This window comes from Rhipicephalus microplus, chromosome 7, assembly GCF_043290135.1.
Source record: "Rhipicephalus microplus isolate Deutch F79 chromosome 7, USDA_Rmic, whole genome shotgun sequence".
Classification (NCBI taxonomy): Eukaryota; Metazoa; Arthropoda; class Arachnida; order Ixodida; family Ixodidae; genus Rhipicephalus; species Rhipicephalus microplus.
This window is the reverse complement of record NC_134706.1, coordinates 65,211,439-65,234,855: the sequence shown is the minus strand read 5'-3', so window position 1 is coordinate 65,234,855 and position 23,417 is coordinate 65,211,439. Positions and strand designations below refer to the sequence as shown.

The 23,417-nt window shown below is 46.2% G+C and overlaps 1 protein-coding gene across 1 annotated transcript in view; it reads right to left on the bottom strand.

Annotated features, from left to right (window-relative positions):
• Window positions 1-23,417, bottom strand: part of Zip48C (Zinc/iron regulated transporter-related protein 48C) — a 44,729-nt gene that overhangs the window by 11,584 nt on the left and 9,728 nt on the right. The window contains exons 4-8 of the mRNA XM_037431377.2: window positions 22,740-22,854; window positions 21,983-22,129; window positions 18,957-19,026; window positions 9,976-10,074; window positions 3,777-3,935 (exon numbers count right to left, since the gene is read on the bottom strand). Of these exons, the coding sequence (XP_037287274.1) occupies window positions 3,777-3,935; window positions 9,976-10,074; window positions 18,957-19,026; window positions 21,983-22,129; window positions 22,740-22,854 (590 nt within the window). The remainder of the gene's footprint in view (window positions 1-3,776; window positions 3,936-9,975; window positions 10,075-18,956; window positions 19,027-21,982; window positions 22,130-22,739; window positions 22,855-23,417) is intronic.

Below are 23,417 nucleotides of genomic sequence, written 5' to 3'. Positions count from 1 at the left end.
GTGAGATTTTACACTGAACAATCGAATTGTCTCTTCCCAAATGTTTTTCTAAACGCCTCAACAATGCAAGCAAGCGAAACCGAAATCGGCCGCAAGCTGCTGTGCTACTTGCGGAGCAACACGAATTTGCGGAAACCGCCTCCGTAGCCTTCGCTACATTGTTAAGGAGCTTCACAGCACAGCACGCATTGCTGCGAAGCAGCACTATAGGAAAAAGCTCGCGTATTATCCGCACCTCCACTTTGCCACTGGAATTTTTGGGTTTTTGGTGCGGGTTCTACGCGCGAAAATATGGTACGTTAACAAAACTGGAGGAAGGAATATGGCAATATAAATTGGGTCATGATAAACACACTCATTTTTCTCTATAATATGCTATTTATAACCTATCCAAACCATTTGACTCAAGATTTGACTTAAAATGAAAGGGGGGGGCTATAGATGCTTGTGCGCGCATGCTTATGTTTCGGTGGGAAGAATCGCGGGCCTTTCACTTTTACCGGAACTATTCCGTTTAGTTACCAGGTGCACAAAGATCCTTTCGCTCACTGGACAGGCACCATTTGTGAAAAAAGTGCGCTTTTCAAACACAGTGACGTAACAACTGGGGCACTTTTACTTGTTATTTCGCGCTCATATCTGTACCTGTGATTACAATTAGTGCATCGTTTTTCTTTAAACAGTGCGCTACGTGTCGAGCGGTAAATGTTGTTAGTTCGCTCTCATCCTGTGTGTGTTGTTTCGTGCGTGATGTGTGCATGAATAGCGTGCTGCACGTCTCGATATTCTAGCCGTTCTCAGCGTTACATTCTTAGCTGTTGCTATCGTATTTATTGCTTTGCCCTTGCGGCGAAACTGCCACTTTTTTGTTGTCAGGTTTGTCGTTGTGAACTTTGTTTGGACACCTGCTGCGCAGGGCACGTTGGGCCGCTATGCTAGCTACACGGCTGGTTACAAACAGCAAGCGCTAGAGCATTTGAACCAAGCGGCTGGACAAAGGAAACTTCGGCGTTGATCTGTGCGCTTTTGTTACGAGAAAAACAAGAAGACATTCAGGCTACAAAAAAAATTTTTCGCCCATTTCACGGGCCCAAACAAGCAAAGCCGTCGCGCGAAGTTTTCGCTGCTGTAACTCCCACGAGTTTTTTTTTCCCGCGTAATGATACCTCCCACCAAACTGCCGTGAACTTTTCTGAAAAAAAAAAAAAAAAGGTGGGTTCATTACGCGACTAAATACACTATATTGCTGTAACCCGAAGTTCATAGTAAATGAAACAGCTTTAAAAAAAGCTGCGAGTAAAAACGCAAATCTTTTTTCCCCAAAAAAGTCTGTGATGCACGTGTTTCAAGAACAGGAGCGATAAGAATGGTCTCAAGTGTATTAATAGCTGCAGGGTGCTCTTTGCCAATGCCCGTGGCGCATACAAGCTTCCTGAGGCTATTAATGTAGCCAATTGCTACAAGCACGCTTGTGGGCATTGGCTCCGAAATTTCGTCGTCCTCGCCATCCGATTCCTTCAAATTGCTTTATTCAGAATACCTTATTCACAATGCCTTCATCCATGCACGATTCCATAGTGTCAGCATCGTTATCGGCGGTAATCAAATAATCACAACAGATGTCCAGCAGGCCATCCGATCTCGGAGTTGGCGACGCGCTGCGAAAAATCGTCAGTGGAGTGAACCTATTCAGAAGCTTCAGGCTCGGCATCAGGTCCGACGTCGACAAAGTCGGCCTCGCGAGAATATTTTTGCACACATGTAGCCATCGACGCCGCCCACAAAGGTTTCACCATCTCTCCACAGCTGAATACAAGGACACCCGAATAAGCAAGTTGGCTGCCAAACAGCTAACAGCTACGAGCAAGCGCTCCACAACGCGGCACCTGTATTAACTCTTAAATGCGCGGAATATCCCCAAGCCAAGCAGTCACACTTTAAACGTTGTGTTAAGGGGCAGGAAAAAATGCAAAGGCCTAGTGTCTGTCATCTTGACGACCCATATACACCAACAGCGAGCAAGACACGCATGCATGACATAGAAGCCAGTACACAAGGAAATGATCTAGGCCCATTTCTAGTCAGAAAACGAAACATGAATTCGAGCCAGTGTGACTGGCGTTGCGAAGTGGTGGAGATGGGCGGAGAAGTTGCAATAAGGAGAGGAGAGCAGATGCGAGAGAGATGCAAAGGAGTCGCCATAGAGTGAAAGCGACCTTCAAAACCAAAAAACGCCGACAGAAGGCAGGTCGGGTAGCTTGCTTGCAGGGTCCATGAAACGCACAGCTCATGCCTAGAAAAACTTGGGACAGCGGTCTGCGCGCGCAAGAGTCAAAGAATCGCATTGTGGCACCAGCGGACTTGCTCAGCCCTGCAACTTTGATAATGCGCAATTCATTCCATGTACTAGCCATTTTTAAGTTTCCGAAAGCGTGTGGAGGGGATGGGGAGCTGAGTACAAAGTGAGCGAGAAAAGGTTCTAAACACAGAACGAATCGCAACTTAACGAAAAATTATCGAAGCTGGTGGGTAGTGCAAGTGCGTGCACTGGACCGGTACTACATTGATCCCTACAAGACACAGACGATCGGGTACAGTCTATGACCGATCGTGTTGGCAAAAGGTCTGGTCACTCCAGCAGGCCTGTGATGCCTACGATAGTGGGACACAACCAGTGTGAAATACTTAGAATAGACTAGTTGGCCAACCAGTCTTTGAAAGATCAGCGTGAAAACACATGCATCGTCGGGCGATGCGGGGTGCTCAGAGAAGCGGGGGGGGGAGGGGGGAGACACAGGACGGAGAGGGTGTGTAACAAAAACGGTCGGGAACAGCGACAACTAGAGGGATGCCGACACAGGCTCGGTGTTTAACAATAAGAATGTATGCACACATCGCCGATGGCTTATCGGTGGTCTCAAGTGGTGTCCCGGGAAGTTGCCGGAGCACCGACTCCGTCCGCTGTAACCGATCAGCAACGCTCAGAGACGTTCGTTTTAAGTGTGATTTCATGCCATTGATAAAATGTATATTTTCACCATCATACCGGTATCATTCATTTTAAGCAAAAGTTCATTCAAAGTGGGGCCGTTATAGACGATTCTAAGCAGCTGCGCCTGCATGCTACCATGGACCGTAAACTGGCCTTCTCCCAGCCAGCTGCCCAAGTAAACACATTGGGCCCTGCGGCGGTGGTCTAGTGGCTAAGGTACTCGGCTGCTGACCAGCAGGTCGCGGGTTCGAATCCTGGCTGCGGCGGCTGCATTTCCGATGGAGGCGAAAAGGTTGTAGGCCCGTGTGCTCAGATTTGGGTGCACATTAAAGAACCCCAGGTGATCAAAATTTCCGGAGCCCATCACGACGGCGTCTCTCATAATCATATCATGGTTTTGGGACGTTAAACCCCACAAATCAATCAATCAAGTGAACACATTGGGTCAGTAAAGCGGCCGTGGCTGTAAGCACCAGTTTTCAGAAGCCAACATGGCAGCAACTGTGCAGACGCGACCGCCAACTTCGATTCTATGTTTTTCTGGTATCATCACTATGTTTTTCTAATATCATCACTAAGAAAACTGTGCGAAAAAATGTGGATGATGAGAGGAAATAGCAGCACAAGCATTTGCCCTGTTCTTTTCTCTTGTGCATCTTTTTTGCACAGTTTCCTTGGTAATAGAATACCAACTTGTCCAACAATCTCATCTTCGAAGTCTTGCTTGTTTACAGAAGATGGTCATTTGCAAATGGTTACCGATACAGACGCTAGGCTCTCTTACCAAGCCTGTGCCTCGGGTATGATGTCATCGACGACAACGTAAACCATCGCCCCAGCTGCAAAGGCAAGGGCATAAGGCAGCAGTGGCTGGGCCATGGTCACCGCCAGGCAGCCCAAGACGCCGGCCGCGGGTTCCACGACTCCGCTAAGCTGACCATACCTGCGTTAGAACAAAGTTAAAAAAAAAAACATTTCATTCGTATCAGTAAGTTGCTCTTTCGCAATGCCAAAATCACCACGCTTGCCACGATGAGATGCTTGGTAAGCGACAAAACGCGAAACACTAAAATGCAAGTGACAATGCCACCTTGACCCTTTCACACGCCACCTATAAAGAACTGTCTGTAAATGTGTCAGATAACTGCAACATTACTTAAGGGCGCTCAATATTCTATTGAAACAAGAATAATGAGATAATGGTATGTGTGTGATAGTAGCTCAAACTAATTAGCTTGTAATTAAAAATATCTTTACCTTTCAGGGATTGACACATACCTTCGGCACAAACAGAATGAAATCTCAGGGTAGGAATATAGTGACAATTGATTTTTCGTTATGTCCATACTAAGCAAAGAAAAATTCTGCTTTTCATATGGCTCGCAGGAAGCGGCACGTCACACGACTAGTCACACGTGGTAGCGCTTTCAGAAAAATGATCATATGCAACAGTACACTGCAAAATTATGTTAAATGAAGAAAAATCAATTATTCAGCAGCTTCAATTCACCCACAGTACGATATATCTTACTCTTTCCCATCCTCTACTTGGCACAAACAGCAAAAACGAGTGGCGCACAAAATTGTGAACGTAGCGTCTGAAAGGGTTAAACTTCCTGCAGAAATCACCCTGAACGTCTTAGCTTTTGAAGGCGTCTGAATTTATCCCACGCCTACAAGTGCTTACGTAGGCGTGGGATAAAACACGCAGCAAATGCGGCAGACGAGGACATATTAAGCGTGTGTGTTGAAAGGGCACGCGAGACGAGCAGGCACTTGCTGTGTGAAGAGTACATGCCTGCAGTAGACCCGGAAACCCATGTGAGTTGCTTTCCGACCACCAGAAAGAAGTGGGAATAAATACGGACATCTTCGTGCAAGGTGTATCCCGCACGTTTTCTCGTAGACACGGGCTCAGCTGCCTCGATTCTGTCAGCCATCACATATTCAAGGTTGAAGTGCTATGATCCTGAATTGTATTACTAATATTTGCACTTGTTCCATCGAAAGTTAGCACTGGCAGCGAATTTCATTCATAAGGTCAAATAAGAGAAGGGATCACACGCATCGCTGGTAAGTTACACCACTTGCCCTTTTCAGTGCCAGACACAGGGCCCAAAGAGCTACAGTGTCTTGGGCTTGATGGTGTCATAGAAAATGTTGATTGATTGATAACGGGTGCCAGAACCTGAGCACACGGGCCTACAGCCTTTTCGCCTTCCTCAAAAATGCAGTCGCTGCAGCTGGGATTCGATCCCTCATACAAAAAGCTGATGCATCGAATGGGTATTGCCAAACATAGTAGAGTAGAGTCTCGATTATACGATTATGGTTGATGCAAATTTTGCAATAATACAAATATTAAGGTTGTTTTGGATGGACTACATTATGTAACTTTCGCCGTGCTTCAGTGTTATACGAACGGCTTCTCCAGCCACCGCGGATGATACGAATGTGCGATTGACCGGTGAACGCCAATGGCGCAACACGGCTCGTATGTGGGAGGAAAGCTTCTTCACTCTTGGCCTCGAAGGAAGTGAATACGGCCGAACTCACCGAAATTTTTCTCGTTTTAGTGGCTGCAAAAACTTGCTGCAAGGCCGACGAGAAAACAAACGGTCCCATAGCGATTTTCCCACTGCCCAATAGCAGATCGCCTTTTTGCTTCACGGCATTGGCTATAACGGCTGCTCCAGCTCTCGAACCACGTGATGTAAACAACCAGCCACTAATTCAACATGACAGCAAAGGCGTTGGCGGTGGATCACTTTGGCGCTATCGGGAACTCCCCGTGAAGCACGTCAAAGCTCACAGCCTTGACAAGGACGTGTTCATCGAGAGCCTGGTTTGAGTTATGATCGCTGAGACCACCAGAAGTAGAAGAAGGTGCAGCAGTGATGAGACCGCATGCCCAAACTTGTCTCGCTTTTGCACTGCCAGCTGAATCAGTGGCAGCCACTGCGTCCACTTGTGTCGTTTCTGCTGGCCTATCTTCGAAAACAACATTTGTAAAGGTGTAAACAGTTTTTTTTTTTTTTGTGCTTTGCATGCATAACCAGATTTCGGTACAAACTTTTTTGCTCAGAGTACGAGCAAAACGGAATGAATTTTCAAGCAACGATGGATACAATGGCATGTATGAGGGGCAGAACGAATGTGAACATTTTCGAAGGGCGTGGACGAGCACACGATTTTCCGGCTACTCTGGCGTTTTCACTTGAATTTTTTAGTGTGAATTTTCCAGGACTGGCTTTTTTTGTGTCCACTTCATGGTGCAGTTTTCTGGCTGCTTAAGTGGCAATGAGAGAAAATTTTCAATGAGTTTGGCCACTTTCGCTCCCTTTCATGTCAAGTGTGAACACGCAGCGCCAGTATCATGAGTGAGGAAACCGCGACCCTTTATTGAGAGACGATGAAGGCGGGAAAGTTCAAGAGAGCATCATAGACAAAAGAGCATCATAGTTCTTGTACGTCTTCAACAACAGCATTGAATCGTGTTTGGTTCATACAAATTCCGGATGATACGAAATTTGTATAATCGAGATTCTACTGTAGTGACAATAAAAATGTCAAGAAAAGAATTAGCATTGATCTTCGCGAACCAAACAAAGAGATTGTTACTGACACATTTCCGCCACATCACACTGCAAAACTGTTGCATAAGCTTCCCTGCAGAAATTATTTTTCCAAGACTGGTTTAGCAGCCGTGTATCGCCATGTCCTGTTGTGTCCGAAAAGCAGAGAATTGACTTCCCTTAAGACCAATAGTGAACTAAATACCATATTAATACGAATAACAGACGGTGATACCAAAAAAAGTGTAGGAGATGCTATGATGCTGTTGGAAGTAGTTGTAATGTATAGGCGAGATAAAAAATGTGGATGAAAAGATAACTAGGCACCAGGAGAGACTGAACCTGCGACCTGTAAATAATGTGTCCGATGCTCAAACACTGAGCTATGGTGGCAGTCATCCCTCTGTCCACTTTATAGGGTACATATGTGCCCTTAAACAGAGGAGCATGAGTCAGCGCCACCTGGTGCCGTTACGACGAGTGCGGAACTTTCTTTTTTGCATGTTGCCGTCACATAGCAACATGTTTACATTACTCCCGGGACGCAATTGCTACACACTACACTCAAACATCATTATAACCAAGTTGAAGAGGAGCCACAATTATTTCGTTATATCCATTATTTCGTTATATCCATTACAACAGTTTGTGCCAATGTATGCTTAGATGGGCACAAACATATAAGCATGCAAAGAAGGAAACCACCTCGCGGCCTGATGTACCGCTACGCAACCACGCGTGCGATGGAAAATAAACACAGTCGAACCTCATTATTTCGAACATGCTTAATTCGTACTTCCAGTTAATTCGGACTCACACTGAGGTTCCGTCAAAGCTATGAGTATTTTAATGGGCAAAAATGCCCGGTGATTCAAACGCACAAACATTTGTGACAATTACCGTAATTACTCGAATCTAACGCGCACCTTTTTTCCGGTTAAGCGAGTTAATAAATCGCATGCGCGTTAGAATCGAGTTCGAAAAAAAAATTACGGTCAATCTATTGCCATCGGCAAATCCAAAATGGCCGCCCCCTACGTGCGTCGGCATGGCGCGTCGGCCATTTCTGCCTATGTGTTTCCCATGTGCGGCACTTCGTACGTGTGCTGAGGAGTTCGTCATCTAGTAGTGCATTAGCATCGACAGCGTGAAAGGGCTGACTCCGAAAACTCGAGTGCACCACGATGCCGCTTTTAAAAGAAAAGTCATCGCGTGTGCAGAAACGGACGGAAATCGGGCCGCATCGCGGTTGTTCGGAGTTCCCGAAACGTTCGTGCGGGACCGGCGGAAACAAAAGCAAAAGATTGCCGACAGCAAAGCTTCACGCAAAGGCTTCAGTGGACCACAGCAGGGCCGGTTTCTGCAAATTAAAGAGCTGCTCGGCGAGTATGTGCTTGAGCAGCGAGCGGCACAGCGGCCCGTCACGACAGAACTGCTCCAAGTGCGGGCTATGCAATTAGTCTTAGAAAAAGGTCTAATGTGGAGCCAGTTTAAAGCGAGCAGGTGCTGGCTAACTAACTTTATGAAGAGGAAAGGCTTTTCCGTCCGAAGGGGAACATGCATATGCGAAAAGTTTTGCGGAAGAATACGATGAAAAGCTTCACAGTTTTCAGAGGTTCGTCCTAAACTTCTACCTGCTTGGGCAAATCGGGAATGCCGATCAGACACCTCTTTACTTCGACATGCCTGGCACCACAACCGTCGAGAAGAAGGGGGCGAAGCAAGTTCATGTGCTGACATCGGTCCACGGTAAAACTACAGTGACGGCAATGCTCTGTTACATGTCAGATGAGCACAAGCTTCGCCCGTACCTCATATTTAAATGGCAGACGCTCACGAAAGCAGTCGTTTTTTCGAGTGGTGTGATCGTGCGGGCCAGGGAGAAAAATGGGTGCGCGTTGCAATCGATGTCTTTTGTTTTTTTTTGTTTTTCGCGGTGGAAATCGGGTGCACGTTACAATCGAGGGCGCGGTAGAATCGAGTAAATACGGTAATTCAAACATATCGCGCTCTGAAAATGCTCTAAGCACCATGCCCAATCCCGCGACGGCATCTCTCAACGCTGCATGCGAAGAAGGAAAATAAGAAAAGGAAAGAAAAAACTGTGGCAGATTGTTTGCTCTCTCTCAAATGCCGATCTGCATCGCACCTGTGCCACGCTTCTCCCTTTTCCGTCTCTGCACGTAGAGACCCTTCTCCTTTCAAGTCCGCACGAAGAAAGAGAGAGAGAAAAAAAAGAAGCTGTTGCGAAGAGTCCTCCTTTCTCGGTGCAGAGGGTGGTGGTGGTAGTGGTTAGAAGATGAAGAAGGCACCTAATTTGTTCAGCCCGGTGGAGAGCACAGAACAGTGCCTAGTGCAGAGGGTAGCAGCGGAGACGCAGTCGTCGCCGTCGTCTTTAAGGCGCGGAGAGGGAAATCGCTTTGCACCACGGCGCCGCCTCTCGGTCATGTGACCCGCTGAGAGCTTCCTCAGTCCTCTCCGCTGGCTGTGTGAGGAGAACGGCTCTCTCTGCTGCGTGTGACGTGGCTGTAAGGATGGCGCGATAGTTTTGAAAGAGCCGTGCCGAACGAGCGTCAAACTCCGCAGAAAACAATATACTCAACACACTACGGTCGTTTTTTTTTTTTTTTTATAGACTATTTGATAGACTAATTTAGTTCTTTATATTCATTTACCGGTCAATATTACTTCGTTACAACGAGGTTTAAAATTCATGGTTCTCAATGGAGCTTTCAAGGGGAAGTTCATTTACTTCATTACATCCATTATTTCGTTATATCCTGTTACCTTATAACAAGGTTTGAGTGTAATTACTATTAAGTGCATAGTGGCTACGACGACGAAGAATCATGCTCAAGGCTTTTGTAATGTATTGCAGCATTCGAACACTCACTCGTTATGTAATTTGCATTGAGTAATGGCTGGCTGTTACTATGCTCTTTCACATGCTTCATTACACATATTAACTCCATCCCATATCGTACATGAAGCTTGCCACGGGTCAGTTTTGAACAGAGCTTCAAGCACCGGCATAACTCGGAGGCAGAATACTGGCCTTCCACGCAGATGACTCTGGTTTAAAATCTGTTATCGGTATTTTTTATTTATTCAGTTTTTCATATTTTAGGAGGCTGTGGTTACAGACCCTGGTGGCGGCGGAGAACTACAGCACCAAAACCAGCTCTTATTATAATCACATCACAGCTTTCGCTGTAAAGAACATGGTGAAGCAGTGGAACATAGCAGAACAAATATACTGCATTCATATGAATGCCTAGTCATATCGTATAATGATATTATTAAACCCACCATCATGAGGAACATCACACTCTGACCATGTGGGGTTCTTTAATGATGCCCTACGTTTAAGTATACCCAAGTGTTAAAAAAGAAGGAAAGAGAACTCACCAAAATGACTTCCACTTGGAGAAGCCGGCGCCACGGAGTGGCAAGCTTACCGCCAGTCCCTCAGGGAAGTTCTGAATGCCTATGCCAAGAGCCAGGTTCCTGTTTTGCAAAACGTGCAAAATGTGTTGGAGTTTTATTCAAGCAACAAGGCACCGATGGTGATAGCAAGGCATAAAAAAACTACAAGTACCATACTTATTCAAATCTGGCCAACAGTTCTTTTTTCTTTTTTCAAATTTCTTTGTATCAAACTCTAGACTCGGCTTAGATTTGATGATTTCAAAAAACGCACCATTTTTTATTCAAGAAGGTTGCACACAACTAACACCGAGTAGACTGTACTGTAGCTGTTAGTAGCCAAGCCAATACCTGGCTTAAGCACAAACATGAGGCCGCCATTTTTATCCTTGTAGCGAGTGTTGAGGCGAGCCGTTTGTCATTTTGAGTCGCACTTTGAGTGGTCTATGTGTGGCGTAGCTCAATGGCGCCAAACATGCAGTGTCATTATAGTGCCACTTATAAAAAGGAAGTTGTCCTAGTCGTGGATTTATCGTCCAACCTTCAAGCCGGGCAGAACTTTGCAGTGAACGAAACAAAATGAGCATCGCCAAGGGGCTGCAGCGTTAGGACCACATCACGGGAACTGAGGCTACCATCAGATACCAACATTTTGTTTATTGAGAAATCTCAATTAAATTTTTAGGATAAACTAATAGCAAAAGCATTAGAACTACTACAAAATTTCATGATGTTACGCTCTTTAGTTCTCCAGTTACTGCAGTATGTCAGAATAGTGCACATTTTTCTCTTATTTCAGGCCTGAAGAACTTTCGAAAGATGCTGTAACTGTAAAATCAAAAATGATTATCCTCAGATTGACATCTCAAGGGGCAACAGAGCTCTCCTTTTTTAATTTCCTTACTGAAAAGCTTTAGCAGACCATCAAATTTAGTGCTCATGATTGGGATATTATAAATCAAGTTTTGATTAGGCATCATAAATAACAGGCCAATATATTGAACAAATGGGTTTGTTTCCCCCTCAGAAATTTATTCACGTACATCATAAAAAAAGACTTATGAAAGTAGGATGAGTGCTTCCTCAGATATGCCTGGAACAAGTGGCCTCACTATCCAAAAAAGTCATTTTGAGAAAATGACATTTGAAAGTTTTGGGCACATATGCAAATCTGAAACAACCCTGCAGCATAGCTGGAGGTGTCCTTTGGCACTCTCTTTCTTCACCGCCTTTCCGTCTTCTCCAAGGATCTCTTCTTAGCATTTTTCAAGCGCAGTGAATCTTTCTCAGCTGTTCGTTGAATGGCCAGGTCGCGCTCATTGATCGCGCTCCATTGCCTGAAATTTCTGCTCGGTTGCTGGCACAGCATCGAGTTCTCTTTTAACAGCAGCGCGTTGTTGATCCGCTGCTTCTTTCTCTTCACACCTCAAAAAACGTGTTCACCATTGCACAGTTGACGATTCAATCGCACTCTTTGAAGCCTACAAAAGAGAGGATGTGGAAGCCCCTGCCAATGAGCACGAGACACCAGGTGCACTTGCAACGTCAAATTTTTGCACCGGTGGAGCAGGATTCCCGTGTCTAGGCACATCGTGCAACCACACTCTTGCGTAGATGAAGAAGCTGCTCCACATGTACTGTTGGCGTGATCACTGTCGGCGCACGTGTGAGTGGAGAGCCTTGCCATGCGGACAACCTTCATAGATATCTTCTTTGCACCGAACAATTGTTGCGTTTTTCTTTTCCTTGGATGCATAGCGAGTGAATGCAACGGTCTCGTAAAGACAACTGAAAATCGTGTCGTGAAGACATTTGAAGATTGTTTCGTAAGAACAGCTGAAACGCAAAGAGTATGTGAACGGTTGAAACGATAGACGATAGCAAACGGAACACTAAGAAAACGTCGGGGACGGAGGAGCAGCAGGTGACGGAGAGCCGCATTATGTGCAAGGGTACTACGTCATTGCGCGCAGCAGTAAATCGCAGTTGCAGGGTCCCTCTCGTCCTTGAGAAGCGCGCGCATCGCCCAATCCCGGCGGGGCGTCTTTGCCGCGGGAAACTTTAAAGCTCTCGTGGGCCCCCCAATCATGAGCAGCTTGCTCCTCTCCTGCACTGCTGCCATCGCCGCGGGTGGCAGGAAAAAAAGTGCGAGAATTTACAAACAAAACAACACCAAAATGGGGGAGCTCCGTCAAGCAGTTGAGAAAGTCCTGTGCCAAGTTGGGCTATTTCGAGCACTCCCTTGTCGTTCGAGGGCTGCAGCGGCATGTTGTAAACTTTATTTCAAACAGTTTTGCGATGAGTTAAACGTTGATATTTACAGAAAAGGTAGTTTATAACACGTACTGCCCGAATATCTGGTTTCCCAAAAATCGACTTTTTGCAATTTTCCATTTTCAAAGGCCGCATCCCCCCATAAAACCACTGATAAGCCATAGCTGAGGTGCTCATAGGTTCTTATACAGTTAAACCTCGTTATAACGAGATGAGTTATAACAAAATATTGCATATAACAAGCAAATCGTTAATCCCCTTGAAAGTCTCCATAGAAACCAATGTATTAAAAACCTCATTTTAACGAGGTAAAATTTGTCGGTTATGACTTAACGAACAAATGTTGTTACGAAATAAAATTTGGAGCCGACGCCACATCAGTGCACAACACGAATTTGAGATGTTGCGCAACGCGACAACTACAGCAGTTCAAAACTCCCACCATATATCCTTCAGCAACGCACGCAAAGATGAGGTGCGCCAAGCGCATGCTGTTTCTGGAGGAGAGGGTGTTGCACAGGCATTGCACGTGCACCACTTGGCTACCACCGACAGCCAAGGACTCCACAACTCCGCGAACGCTTCGCCCTTTCAGTTTCTTTTGTGTCTTCTTTATATTCTTCCTCTTCGCTTCTTCACGGTGCTGAGTTGTGCCCCCTAACAGGCTGCAGTGAAGAGCATTCTTTCAACTCTAACCTCTCTTTTTCTCTCTCTCTGCGCCCATGAGTCCACTCACAGCTTCCCCACTTCCCCTCAGTAAGCATGGCTGCGGTGCGCTTGCCTGCAACCACTGCAAGTGTTGTCACTCGCCGATGTTAGCCGCGTTTTTTTTTTTTTAATGCTTCTGCCCCATTTTTATCGTGCTGTGCTCGTGATTCCAACAACACGAATGCACCAGGCGGGAAGCGAAAGCACATAACGCTAGATCAGAACGTGGCAGTGATAAAAGCCATTAAAGCGGGAACAAAGAAAAGCAAAGTGGCAAGAGACTTTGACGTGTCAACTGGTCCACTGTCCACGATCTTGAGAAAGCAGGAGTCTCTCATCGACGCTGTTGCACGAAGCGTGAAAGGAAACGTAATGAGGATGAGGACTGCTGCCTTTGATGCGGTCGAAAGGGCCATTTTTAAGTGGTTTTTGCACACGCGGTCTGTGAATCTGCCGGTGAGCGGTGCCATGCTACAAACAAAAGCAAGGGACTTCACCTGCATTATGGGCTATAACAACTTTGTTGCAAGTTCGGGTTGGCTCCAACGTTTCAAAGAGCCCCACGACATCGTCAGGAAAGTGGTCTGCGGCAAATCACAATCTGTCGACGAAGCAGAGGCTACGAAGTAGGAATAGGATAACATTGCGCGGCTGCTAAAAAAATAGAGTAGGGAGGACATCTTTAATGCGGACGAAACCACTCTCTTTTTCAAGATACTGCCATACTAGCCCTCAAAAGTGAGCCGAGCATGGCAGCAAACAAAGTAAGCTGCGGATCATTGCCCTACTTTGTGCCAACATGACTGGTTCTGAGAAGCTGCCAATTTTCGTAATTAGCAAAAGTACATCCCCTCGCTGCTTGAAGGGCAAGAAGCAGCTCCCAGTCAAGTACACGGCCAATCGCAAAGCCTGAATAACCAGGGAGATTATTGCAAAATGGCTTTTGGAATGGGACGAAAAGCTGGCAAAGACGAACCGCAAGGTGTGCCTTGTTTTAGATGACTGCACCACCCACCACACCGCTTCCGCGCTTCATAACATCGAGCTGCTGTTCCTCCCTGCCATCTGCACAGCAAAATTGCAGCTGCTTGACCAAGGCCTGATTATGTCGCTGAAGGCAGGTTACCGCAAGTGCGTGATTGACAGGCTCAACATGAAGTGGAAGCAGGACACCAATGTTGACTTGTACGCTGCTCTCAAAATGCTTCGAGCGGCATGAATGATTGTGACGGTGACCACGATTGCAAATTACTTTCGACACACTTCATTTGCCGTCACACCAGACGCCAGCGATGAGTCTTCATTAGACGAGCCCGCTGTGCCGGACGGTTTGGCCACATCGGACGAAGTGTCTCAGCGTCATGGACGGCACTTCATGAAGCCGGTGTCGTGCCCAACAAAGTCGTTCTGCGAGTATGTGAGTGTACACTCGAAAGTTGTAGCAACAGAACAGCTCCTAGATGACAACCTTTTGCACGCTGTCAATGATCTGGATGACACCAGCGACGATGACTCTGTCGATTAACTGGAGGCCACCGTGAAGGAGACCAACATGCCAGACATAGGAGGAATTAGAAGCGGTGGATGTACTGCATTGCTACTTCGGCGCTCCTGAGGGCGGAGAAGATGGCTTAAACATTACGACTGCAGCAGAGAGCCATCATTTGCATTAGGAAGATACACCAGCGTCCGATTACAGACTTCTTTGCAGCTAAGTCTGTTTGAAGTGCAATAAAAGAAGTGCGTGAGACTTCCTTTTTATTTGCGGAATACGGTTATTTTGTTGCATACCACCGTGAGGCGAGATGCTATTTCGCCCGTTATTTGTTTCGGGGAACTACAGTGCATATTATTTGCAGTAAATGCCCCCTGGGGCTATAACAAAATATTGGTTATAACGAGCACATTGCGGCAGCCCTCCAATTTTGTTATACAGTTGAGCCCACTTATAACGAACCTGAGCCTGACGCGGCATCCGTTCGCTGTATCCCGAGGTTCGTAGTAAATGAAACACAGCTTTTCAAAAAGTTGGGAGTGAAAACACAAACATTTTTGCCCAAAAAAGTTTGTGATGCACATGTTTAGAAGAGCAGAAGCGATAAGGGTGGTCTCGAGTTCATTCAAAACGGCAGGGTGCTCCTTCACCGAGGCCCGTGGCATAAGCTGCATGAAGCACTGGCTCCAAAGTTTTGTCGTTGTCGCAATCAGATTCTTCCAAATCGCTCTCGCCATGTACTTCATTCACAATGCCCTAATCCGTGCACAGTTCTCTAGTGTCGGCATCATCATCAGCCGTAATGAATTCATCGCAACAGATGTCCCACCCGCTCTCTCATGTCGGAGTCGACGACGCACTGCTACAAATCGCTGCTGGAGTGATCCTGTTCAGAAGCTTCAAGCTCGACATTGGGCCAGACGTGGAAGAAGCCAGCCTTGCAAAAACAGTTTCGCCCGCATGTAGCCATCACTGCCGCCCACGAAATATTCACCATCTCCACAGCTGAATACAAAAATTCCCGAAGCGGCAAGTTGGCTGCCAGGTGGTCAACAGCTACAGGCAAGCGTTCCGCAATGCGGCATCTAACGCACGGATTATGCTCAAACCAAGTGGTCACACTTTCGACATTTTGTTGAGCAGCAGGACAAAAACGTGCAAGTCCTCCCGTCTGCAATCCAGACCACAACATGCACACCAAGAGCGAGCAAGACGCGCACACACGACACACATACCAGAACGCATGGAACAGCTCTGGGCCCGTTTCTAGTCAGAAAATGAAACTAATTCGAGCCAGCGGTGGAGATGGACGAAGGCTTTGTGATCAAGATAGGAGAGCAGACTTGCGAAAGAAGAAGGGCAAGGAGTTGCGATAGAGTGAAGAGAGGGGATAATGCGGCAGGAGAGCGACCTTGAAAATCAAAACACACTGGAAGGAGGCAGGTTTGGTAGCTTGCTTGAAAGGTCCGCGAAACGCACAATTCACACGTAGAAAAACTTGAAAGAGTGCCTGTGCCCGCAGAAGTCAAAGCACGGCCACCTGGATCAATGTGTGCGGCGGTGTTCAACGAATCGGCGGCCGTGGTTAAAAAATCGTTTTGTTGCGCTGGCGGGTATCCGTGGCCTCAGCAACTTTGATATTTCGTAATTCATTCCGCACAAATTAACAGCCATTTTCGCGCTTCTGCACGCGTGCGGAGGGCATGCTGAGCCGAGTGTGAAGTGAGCGAGAACAGGTCCTAAACACGAAACGAATCGCAAATTATCAGAGTTGGTGGGGTACCGTACGCATGTACACTAGACGCAGACGATCAGATACAGTCGGTGGCCGACGATGTTGGCAAATGGTCTGGTCACTCCAGGCCGGTGACGCCAACCACAGTACCAGCGATGAGAAACAAGGTAGATGGCCAATCGGTCTTCGAAAGATCGGTTACAATGTGAAAAAATGGGCTTCGTCTGGCGATGCGGGGTAGTCAGAGTAGCGTGGGGGAAAAAGGACGGAAGGGTGCGTCCTTTTTCAACAAAAAGCGGTCGGGGAGAGCGGCAACTAGAGGGACGCAGAGGCAGGGTCGGTGTTTAACAATAAGAGTGTATGGGCCCTTCGCCGATGCCTGATCGGTGGCTGAAAGAGGTTTTTCGGGAAGTCAGCAGAGCGCCGGCTCCGTTCGCAGTATCCAATCAGCGGCGCTCAGAGACGTTCGTTGTAACTGCAATTTTGTGCCATTGAACCAATGTATATTTTCATGGTCATGAGGATATTGTTCGTTTTAAGCGAAAGCTCGTTTTAAGTGGGGCCGTTATATGTGGGCTCGAATGTAACGAGCTTTAACTGTAGGTGAATGCCGACCCTGCCTCCGCAGTCCTCAAGTTGTCGCTTTCCTCGATCGTTTATAGTTACGCACCCCCTCCATCCTGTGTCCCCTGCTACTCTGAGCACGCAACATCGCCAGACGAGGTCCGTGTTTTTACACTGCCACCCATCTTTCCAGGACAGGTTAGCAAGTATTCTCCCCTCATTTTTTGATCCCTGGTTTTGTTACACTATCGTTGGCATTGTCGGCCTGGAGTGAACAGACCATTTGCCAACATCGTCGGCCATCGACTGTACCCAATCGTTTGCGTCTGTGTGTTGTCTGCATCGGTGTCATATCGTTCCAGTTGCATTACCACACCGACATCGATAAACCACGATTCGTTCCGTATTTAGAATCAGTTCTCGCTCACTTCTCACATGGCTCAGCATGCCCTTCACACGCGTTCGGAAGTGTAAAAACTGCTTTTACACTGAGCTAATCGCAAATTATGGAAGTCCGCGGGGCCGCGCAACTTGGCCGGCACCACAATGCGATTCTTTGATATTTTCGCGTGCAGACCACTCTCCCAAGTTTCCCTATGCGCGAGTTCTGCGTTTCGTGGACCCTGCAGGCAAAGTACCCGTTTCTTCCCGCATGTTTTGGTTTTCAACGTCATCGCTTTTCCGCCGTACGCTTTCCTCTCTTCACTCTACTGCAACTCCTTCGCATGTCTCTCGCAAGTCTTTCCTCCTCTTTTTATCACAACTCTTCCGCCCGTCACCGCTGCTCCGCAATGCCACGAGCCATGCTGGCTGAATTCAGAAGTACCGTTTTCGGACTAGAAATGGGCCCAGAGTAAGTTCAAACGTGCTGACTTCCATGTCGTGCATGCGCGTCTTGCTCACGTTGGTGTGCGTGTGTGGTCAGGATGGCGGAGGAGAGGTATCCCGCACTTTTTCCTGCTGCTCAACAAAACGTCAAAAGTGTGACGATCTATGTTGGCCGTAATCTGTGCGTTTAGGACCTATTATGGGTGCGACATTTTGTAGAGCGCATGCTCATATCTGTTGACTACCCAGCAGCTGACCTGCCGCTTCGGGTGTCCCTGTATTCTGCTGTGGAGAGGGTGAAGGCTTCTTCGGCAGCGGTGACGGCTACATGTGTGCGAAGCTGTTTTGGGGAGGCTGACTTCATCGACGTAGGACCCGATGCCAAGCCTGAAGCTTCCAAAAGGGATCACTCTGGCGGCAATTTGTGGCAGTGCGTCATCGAATCCGACATGGGAGAATGTGCGGGACATCTACTGGGATGATTTCATTATGGCCGAGTTCTTTATGCTGCCGCTTTCAATAAATTCAAGACTGCCTTTATCGCTCCTGCTCTTCGAAACACATCACATACTCTTTGGGGAAAAAATTTGTGTTTTCACTCGTAACATTGTTTAAAGCTGTGTTTCATTTGCTACGAGCTTTGGGATACAGTGAACGAATGCCGCGTCACACTCAGGTTCATTATAAGTGGGCTCGACTGCATACCCTTAACACCACTACCTCAAAAAAACACTTTCGTTTTTGATAATTGAGAGAGCAACATCTTAATTATAAGTCATTGCACTGTGAGATCACAAAGGGACAGCAAACAGTGACACGCCAGCAGCAGAGCTGTCACGTACTCGTGGTGCATGTAAACAACGATGAGTTGAATTATCATAGAGTGATTCCGACAGCAATTTATGCGATTTAGGAAGTGTGAAGGACGCAGAGTTCACAAACTTATTGAAACTGTGCCGACTCATCAGAATAAAGCCTATTACGATGGGGCTGGCTTGCTGATGCTCAGTGACGAAAACTTTATTATCAAAGCTAAAAAATATTTTCTATGCATTGTCTGACTCCGGCGTGTCAGGAGTGCTAACACTGCTTTCTAAGGAAATGAAAAACGTCCCTTTTACAATGTCTGAAAATCGTGCTGGTACTCCTCAAACAATCTTGAAGCTTGAAAAACACTGCAGCACGTGCGGCGCCGAGAGCTACTAACAGTCTTTATTGGTGCAACCTAACACATCTAAGCAAAATGAAAAATGAGCGTGGAAATATTTGTGCCCGCTACATATCACTTCTCAAAAAAGCAACACCAAAGTCCAAACAATTAGCAACTTAGCCACGCTTCACAGAACCATGGCAACTGACCTGGCACTTTCAAACGTGGAATGCTCCGAGCTCCCGGCCGCACCGAAGCCCACGCCCACAGCGAGCCCCTCTGCGCAATAAAAAGAAGAGAACTAGCAAGGTCAGCACACTTGAGGGAGCACCGTGTTTTCTGCATTGTTAGCATTACAACAATACCCATGAGGCAATTCTTTAGCAACGCATCGTAAGAAGTGTGGCTATGTGCTGTTGCTGGACACACGCATAATTGTCGACAGAAACTGAAATCTGTTAACAAGAGGGATTATCCTGACGCAAGCGATTGAGAAGATGGGCGAAATGCGCGTAGGCATGCCGTCAAATGCTCTGACAAAACAAAAGAAAAATTTGATGACGTCACGACAGAGCACTCCTGCGCAGCTTCAGTTTGGTTTTTGAGACACACTTGTCAGGAATTCACTGTGCTAGTAGCATGAATTTCTGTTAACTCTGGAGTCACCTATGATGTAATGAAACTTTGGGTGTCAAGTTGCGTCGGGCACCACAGTTGCCTGTAGACCGCAGCAAATCCGAAAATTTTCACAAATAAGGCAAAAGCACATTACTTCAACCTCCATTAATTAATAAAATTGCATAAATCGAACACTTTCCTGGCCCTGCAAGCATATGTGTTGTATAATGGCATCAAATTCTTGTTACTTCAGTCATACTTGACTGCAACCTCATTAATTTAGATGATCCTCGGAGAGCGACAAGCACAAAGAATTGCAAATGCCCGATGCGCAAGAGCGAAAACTGCTTTTGAGATCAATCGAAAAGGGCACAGGCCTTCAAAAGAGCATGGTCACCTTTCGTGACTGCATTAGCGAGCCATGTTCATTCAACAGCAGATGCAGCGCTCAGCCATTGCAACTCTTGTAGATAGCAACGCACGTGCCTTCAGAAATGCACGTAACTACAATCATGTCTTTAGCAACCACTGCTCCATCCAACGCGCATGCGGCACTCAGTAGCTTCATTTCAACTTCAAGTGCTGTGCATGCAATATCACAAAACTCAAATGTGTTGGAAGCACTTGAAAATGAAGAGCTTTAGTTGTGGTCAGCATGCTGGCATAACACTCGTTTGCTACATTATGATACACGAATGAACAGTTAATTGCCGGCCATTTCTCTTGGCAAGAAAGTTCCTCATAAGGAGCGCTCAGTGACAGTGGTGGCAGTGAGCTATGGAGAGGTTAAGAGGATGTTTCAGCTTCAGACCCAGGGGTCTTCTGCCATAGTCACTATGTGAACAACAATGCGAATAACAAAAGTTACCACTTTTAACGAAAGAACAGACACAGTGCACATAGTACGGGGACGAAGTGAAGAAACGAACTGGCACCCATGTCTGTCAGTTCGTTTCCTCGCTATGTTGATGTACTCTCCGTGCCATGTATGTTTTTTTTCCTTAAGTATAAACCGAGTATCTCAGCAACAGGCCTTGTTACTTTTACACTGCTTTTATGGAATATAAATAATGGATTTACATATTCATCAAGAAAATGCAAACGCAATAATGTTACACGACACTTGCTCATTCCCTTCACTGGATCGGGATTTCACAGTACTACTACGATTCAATTTCATAAATGACTGCCACTTGCAACTTCGACCATTTGAACCGCTTTGCAGAACTACTGTTCAACAATACTTCAAGGAAGCTGGTGCTGAGGCTCCCATTTTTTTCAAGTGGACGCACAGTCATGACCTCGAACAACCACATATTACAGCATTTTACCCAATTATAGCCATCCCTCCAACGTCAAATGTCAAGAAGAAAAACCAACGAAAGAAACCACACTAGCAGCAGCATATCGGAATGCAGATTTATTTTGCAAGAGTACTTGTAAAGATTTAGCCCAATGAAAATAACGCTTTAAACATGCAATATTTCCTTCGATGTTGAGGCTTTCTTTCAAAGTTCCATCTGAGATTTTCAAAAGCAACTATTCAGCATTTGTACGCGCATACTGTTTACTACATGAAGCTGCACAGGCGCTACGACTCATAAGTTTAAACTCTGTACTGTCATTAGAGTTCAGTTTAAATGGCAGGAAATTCCATCACCCTTCAGGTTCTATTAAGCTCATAGTTATACATATCGCATAGAATTGATTGATATGTGGGGTTTAACGTCCCAAAACTGACTATGCCGTAGTGGAGGGTTCCAGAAATTTAGACCACCTGGGGTTCTTTAACGTGCACCCAAATCTGAGCACACGGGCCTACAACATTTCCGCCTCCATCGGAAATGCAGCCGTTGCAGCCGGGACTATCATCGCATAGAAAACCCACAATCTCTGAAGTTTGCGCAAATGCTCTTTGGTGCAGCGACAAAGCAATAGCTCGTTATTTTTCATTACGATTCATCATCCTTAAAATACAACATCGCACAAATACAATAAAACCTCATTCATTCACCAACCAAAACATCGCATCATTTGAACACACTCTCTAGTTCCAGCAAGCATATGTGCAGTTTATTGGCACAAATTCTGATTAATACGATCATTTGTGGCCTCAAACCACTTGATTCGGAGGATTACCTGAGCATGTCAAGTGTGATTAACTACAAATGTGTGACGCAATGAAGCCAGAACGGCATTTGCAGTGAACAGAAACAAGGCGGCGCAATCTGCATTGCACATTGCCATCAGCGTGAACCACACGGCAACGATAATAACGAGGTTTCTGGTTAATTTCCAGTGAGCACATTACAGTTTAGTTCAGACAAAAGGCCCGAGACGCAGCCACACAGTGAACAAAATTGGTGAGTGGCAAAAATTGCGGATTTCAAACTGCTCATATGCAAAAAAAAACACAAAATTTATGCTTTCATCATAAAAATAAAAGCATATTGACATATTGTACATTATCCAGTGTTTTCTTGACACTTTCAGAAATGTGGAATTCTGTTAATTTGTACATTATTCCAGTCTCGCAAAATCCAAATTAACAAGCTTTAACTGTGCACCCATAGTTGCCTATGAGCGTGGTTACGTGACATCATTGATGAAGGCTTACCAGGAATGTTGTGCACGGTGACTGCAATGACAAGCAAGAAGATGCGTTTCCACCGCTTCAAGTTCTCAGCCGTCTCAGCATCGTTGACGGTTGGAATGCTGACTTGCGTGGTTGTGTGCGGCTTCTTGCGCAGCTGTACGTTGGGATCTGGGTGGAAAAAGATATGCGGGTGCTCATTTTGTGCTTGGCTAATAATAATGTTTGTCAGGTTTTTAAGTCCTAAAACAATGGTGTGATGGCGAGAAGACGCCGTAGTGGAGGGTCCCGAAAATTTCAACCACCTGGGGTTTTTAAACATGCATTTGAATCTACAAACACAACATTCTATACTTGGGCATTGAACATATCCTGCGGGGTCGTTCTTTTCTTCAGGTATTCTCGTCTTCGATTATTGGAATCGCCCATCTCGCACACACTACCGATGATGGCTTCATCGGTCATTTCTTGGTGCATGGCAACATCTTCATCCGTGCAAAGGAACTCTCCCCCTGTCAAGGGCATTTCTCTGACTGAATAGCTGTCAAAAGCATTACTCCGAAAAACTTTGTCAGAGAAATTTTCTTGACAAGAGACTGCTCGCCACTAGACGGCACAGACTGCAATGGCGCGTGTACTTTGGCTCAACGGCGTAATTAGCTTCCCTCTGTAAAGCTTCGTGCGAATAAGGGTAAAAAAAACTAAATAAAATCGAATCAATTCATCAAGGGGCACCATCTAGCCACAACTGGGCAGAAGATCCCGTTCATTTTTAACTCACCGGAATAGCCATTCCGATAGCCGATCGCCGACTCCTCGCCCGTCTGAATGTGACGCTTGAGCGTGGACTTCTTCTCCAGCTGCATGGCCAGGGCCAGATCTGCCTTGTGGCCATCCTGCAGAAGGTCAGGCCATTTACCGTGAACACCATGAACCCATTCGTCATGAACCAGCTCTAAAGAATAGCTGTAGCTAACAGAAGTCATTGCTACCGTTCAACAAGATGCGAGACAAACTCGATGCATATCTGCAGCGTTTTAAGCCCATCGCAGTGTCCCAGGTGTGGCCTCTGAGCTATTGAGCTTGATAACTCAGTTTATGCCTGATGAGAGACGCTTTATCGATCATTAGTTGACTTGACTCTGCTTCCGGCACTGACTACAATCTGGTGAAAGCAACAGTGCTATACGATTCCGGTATACCGCTGAGTAGCAGGCCAAAAATATAGATTCAGGCCGATCTCTCCATTTTTCTACCACAATAAACACTCCTTCCTTTCCTTCATGATTATCAATATTATAATCTTATTATTAAAGTCTAGGTAGCGTTTCGAACACAGTGTCACATGTATAAAGAGTCTTAACTCTTCCGTAACTGAAAGAAAAGGAAACGTAAACGCCAACATGACCGAAAAATTTCGTCTGCTCACTTTGAAGAACCTCCCTTTCTGAATGAAACA